Source organism: Vigna angularis, chromosome 8, assembly GCF_016808095.1.
Source record: "Vigna angularis cultivar LongXiaoDou No.4 chromosome 8, ASM1680809v1, whole genome shotgun sequence".
In the NCBI taxonomy this organism is placed as follows: Eukaryota; Viridiplantae; Streptophyta; class Magnoliopsida; order Fabales; family Fabaceae; genus Vigna; species Vigna angularis.
In genome coordinates, this window is record NC_068977.1 from 23450078 (window position 1) to 23455136 (window position 5059).

Here is a 5059-nt window from a genome sequence, read left to right on the forward strand (position 1 = left end):
TAAGGTCCTTTTTTTATTTTTTTTTCTTCTTCTTTAGCCATTCCTATCATTTTGGTACCTCAAGCTTCTTTTATGTCTTTGCTCAAGCTTCTTGACAAAAAAATTTCACAAACAAACCAAACCAAACAAGCTTAAATCACGCTTCAATGGCAGACAAAACAAATTTTTTGGTACAAAGGATCCTTCTCAGATTCAATTCAACAAATCAATTTAACAAGTAAAGTCAGATTCAATTTAACAAAGGAACCAAACAAATCAAAACAAAATCAAATCTTCGATGTGAACTCAGATTCAATTCAAAACAAAAAGAAATGAAATCTGAAAAAAAAAGCTTTTGGATTCGCCTCCGCCACCTCAATCGCCGCATCCGCCTCCGCCATCACCGCTGCCTCTGTCGCTTCTCCTCCTCCTCCGCCACATCCTCTGCATTCGCCTCCGTGCCTCCGCATTCGCCCCCGCGCCCTCTGCATCCGCCTCCGCCACAAGGCCCCCATCCCCGCACCGTTCTTCTCCGTTACAGAGCCTCAATCCCAGCATTCTCATCACTGTCGATTCCTCCTCCGCCACCTCAATCGTCGCTGCCTCCGTCGCTTCTCCTCCTCCTCCGCCGCGCCCTCCGCATCCGCCACCGCCATGCCGATATTCTCCTCCAGCCGCCGCATCTCATCGGAGATTGTCCACTCCTCTGTCGCGCGCTGCTCTTCCTCCGCCGCCGCCGACTACGCGATGCCTCTCCTTCCTCTTCATCGCGTGCTCTTTACGGAAACGGTGGCAGATCTGGGGCTGGCAGTGGCGTGGTGTGGTTTAGTTGTGGGAGGTTCGTGGGGGTAAGGTAAGGAAGAAGCGAGAGCGAGAGGAGAATCCAAGAGCGAGAGGAGGCGAGAGCCTGGGAGGGAGGCGAGAGCCAGGGGAGGCGAGAGCCAGGGGAGGGGAGGGGAGGGGAGGCGAGAGCCAGGGGAGGGAGGGAGGGAGAGCCAGGGGAGGGAGGGAGGGAGGGAGGGAGGGAGGGCCAGGGGAGGGAGGGAGGGAGGGAGAGCCAGGGGAGGCGAGAGTGCGGAGGGAGCTACGTTAACTTGGGGAAAATTTTGGGGAAAAAAAGAGAGGCTTATATGCCTCGGGTCTGAGCAGTAGAGGCTTATGCCTCGGGTCTGAGCAGCAGAGGCTTATGCCTCGGTCCTTCCTACCAATCGATGCCGTATACTTCTTTCACCTCGGGTTTTTCTTAACCGCGTCAGAAACTGTGTCAGACACTGATAATTAGGCACCGGTTGCCTTCATAACCGAAGTGATATCTCCTTTTGGCACCGGTCTCGTCTGAACCGAGGCCTATAAGGTCTCGTTAATTACGAAACTGCCACCGTGTCTGAATAGGCAGCGGTTTTGTATAAAAAGAGGTCTATTTGTGCGAGTTTAAAAGTATATTTTGTACTAGTGCTAATGCAAAGTATATATTACATATATCTAATAAAGAAAACAATAATTCATAATACTTAAATAAATTTATTGAATTTATAAATTAATATAATATTAAATTTGAATTTATTAAAATAAAATATGTACAAGAATATATATAGAGATGCACGTATACATATATTTTCAATTTTATCCTTATGACTTGTTTTGAACCCGGCATGGCTTGGTATTTCTTGTGTGTGTTTTATGTTAGTATATATACACATAACATAATATATATATATATATATATATATATATATATATATATATATATATATATATATAAAATATTAAAAGAGATTTAAAGTGGAGGTAATAAATAATAAATATTTTTAAATTTTTCTAAAATAGTGATTTATATATTTGGAAAATCAATATGTTTATAGAAATGTAAAGAGTAAAAATACAAATGAGACAGTATATGAAAAAATAATAAATATGCTAAAATACAACTATGTAAAAATATGTAGAGTACAAATGCTAAAAATACTAATCAATGTATGAAGTCTAAGTTGTGTTGTATTATATTCGTCTAATTAATACATTGACAAACTCTACATCAATTGACTATGTATTGATAGACTTGTCTAATATATGTTGTTAGACCCGTCTAATCAATACATTGACAGAATCTACATCGATATACTCTACAATGATATACTCGTCTAATAGTTGTTGTTAGTGTTGGGTTGTTGGGCTCCCTTCCTATGTAGAGAACAAGCCTAAATAATGTGGACCTTTATGTCTCACTAGGTTAAATAGAGATGAGCCAGATTAGTAGAGCACATTAGAGTCATTTGAAGAGAGGCAAAAGTCAAGTGAGAGAAAAAGGAAGAGAGAAAGCTATTCCTGCATAACCCTAAACCTGCATTAGTATTTTTGTCCACTACAGGAAAAACAATTAATACCGACGGTTTATTACCGAAGGCCTTTTGGCCTTCGGTAAATGTAATTTACCGAAGGCTTTTCCGAGGGCTTGTGTAACATGACTTTACCGAAGGATAATGGCCGTCTGTAATGGACATGAGTGATTATCGAAGGCAAACGACCGTCGGTAAGTGAGTAATGTTTATCAAATTAGAAAGTTAGATATTTCGGAAGCATTTCGCGAAAACTCCTTCTTCCCCCCAATCTTCACATTCTCTACCCTAACTTCATCGACGAACTCAGTGGTTGGCTTGTGCAGACTGCTTCCCACCCTAAGCACAATCTGGATACGCTTCTTCTCCACTCCTCCATTATAGGTGAAGTGTCCCATTCTCCCATCTCATTTTGTGTTCCTGTTACTGTTTTGGATTATGTGTCAATGGTGTAACCTTTTTCCTTGTAGCGTTTTGCAGTGTTCTGAGCTGAGGAAGGTGGTGGGTGGCTGAGTTGAAGGCTACCATTGTCGAGGGAGGATATTGGACGACGCGGCATGGACGAGGCGACGTAACCAGGGCAGTGTCGCTGCGTGACAAGGTCTTCCACTACTGCTTCAGAGGCTATCGAAGGGGCTACCATCGAGGTAAGTTGTTATTTTCATTGATGAACTATGAAAGCTAAGAAGCATTTCTTCTGACTTTGTTAAATGTATGCTCTGAATTATTTTGTGCAATATGATTTGGTATAGAAAAATTGTTCAAAGTTGGCATTTTGATTGGTAATGCATTTTTTAGAATTAGGCATTTTAAAACTAAAGCAAGCTAATATCAGTAGATTATGAAAACTGATAACAGTTACTCACTAAGAGTAAAAAGGTACTGGTACACCTAAAAATCCAATTTGATATAGCATAAGTACCGAAATACTCAAGATATCTCTGTCCCATAACTATAGAAGGTCTTATATTCCTGTCAAGGTTAATGTATAGACCTAAGGAAGGTAAGCCTGTCCTACATGGACACTAATATCTCTGTCCTATACCTAATACCCATAACCTTATAAGTAAGTTGCACTGAATATAGTGCATTCAAACTTGATTTCAGTCACACCCTTTTTTTACTCTTAGTTAATTAAAATGTAGATCAATCAAAACAAGGATTGATGGTAGACATATTCTCCATCCTTGATGGAGGACTTATTCTCTCTTAAAAATAGTATATTCAGGATATCCTTCATTGAGCAAAGATGGATAATTCTAAGCCTGAACCCAGTCGTATGATTTGAGGTTTAAAGCTCACTACCAAAGGTTTTTAAATCTGTTTTTGAACCTTCTTTTTCTAAATCTAATATTGGATCTTTACAATATATTAGTATTACCAAACGACAATAATCCTTTTCAATTAACAATACAGAACAAAATCAATCACTCAGTTCTACTTTCTTTATACTCAAAGACATTAGCTTTAATCACTGCTGGGTTTAAAAATAAGACATTTTTCTGAAAGTTTACATTTTCTTTACGTTTAAAACAACCTTTCCTAGGAAAAAGACATTTTAAACAATTGAAGAGTTACTGTGAAATAGATAAAGCAGGAAAGAAAAATGTCTATAATTTGACAGAATATCAACAGTATAATTTACTAAAAAATGTTACCTTGGAGGGGTTTGGGATGAGTTGTTTCAAAGCATAAAATTTTCTGCTCAAATCCACTCTCCTTTGTCTCTCAGTAGTGGTACTGGTAAAGTGGTTGGTCCTTTTCCCCCCTCTCTTTTTCCCCACATCTTGAGTGAACTCCACCACCCCATTTCCAAAATCTTGGTTGGCAATTCCACTGCCTTGTATGACACCCCTTCCTCCAAAGGCAAAATCATTTCCAAGAGCTGGGGGAGGTGCTTGTAGATGCAAGAAAGGGTCATAGGAAACAGATGAGACGTTTCTGCTGTCTGTTGTTCCCATAGGGCCAGAGAGTTTCGGAACATTGGTGCTTGGGTTTTCAAAGGTCATTGGCAAGTGCAAAAGGCTGAGGAGATCTGGTGTTGGTGTGGAATAAGGAAATTGGTGATGATGGTGACCCCTCTCAAGTGCAGAGGAGTGAGTGGGGAAACAATAAAGCTCCTCACATGAACCATGGTTGTTCACCACTTGCACAAACTGGGGGTTAAAGTTATTAACTTGATTGTATGAGTTTTGTTGAGGGTGTGCAATGATTTCCATAGCAACAGCAGAAGCATCTTCTCCACTGAAAGATGTGTAGGCTAAGTTTTCCATCCCAAGGGTGTTTTGGGGCTGCATGCTAGTCAGAGACATAACTGCCTCTGATTTTGAAACCATATAGGAAAAACAGTCTTCTGCCACCATCCCATTCAGATCAAAGCAACTACTTTCTTCGTACATGTTTGGACCCCCATTGATTTTGATGTTTGCCTCTACAAAGAAAAGGTCTAATTAATATAACATAGGAACTAATGCAGCTTATAGAAAACAAAAGGGTCAATAAATTACTGATTTGTAATCTTCCAAATGTTTCACAAAATTTCATACAATTGATAGAAGTTTTTCTATAAGAGTGGCTGCAGATTCCCGTGATGTGGACCCCACCAAGTTATCTCCTCCTTATTGTTTCAGATGCAGACAGCACCAGCGTGCATATGTACTCCTAATGGGAAAGATGCTTCAGCCTTTGTATTATTCTAATATCAAATTTATTATTACATGGAATGTATGATATTAATATTGCAA

The 5059-nt window shown here is 39.9% G+C and overlaps 1 protein-coding gene across 1 annotated transcript; it reads right to left on the reverse strand.

The window, feature by feature from the left end:
* Window positions 1-3173: 3173 nt before the first annotated feature.
* Window positions 3174-4714, reverse strand: LOC108344217 (transcription factor bHLH91-like). The gene is made up of 2 exons (XM_017582684.1): window positions 3974-4714; window positions 3174-3206 (listed from the first exon to the last, which is right to left on the reverse strand). The coding sequence occupies exons 1-2, from the start codon at window positions 4712-4714 to the stop codon at window positions 3174-3176; spliced, it is 774 nt and encodes a 257-aa protein (XP_017438173.1).
* Between the last annotated feature and the right edge of the window lie 345 nt (window positions 4715-5059).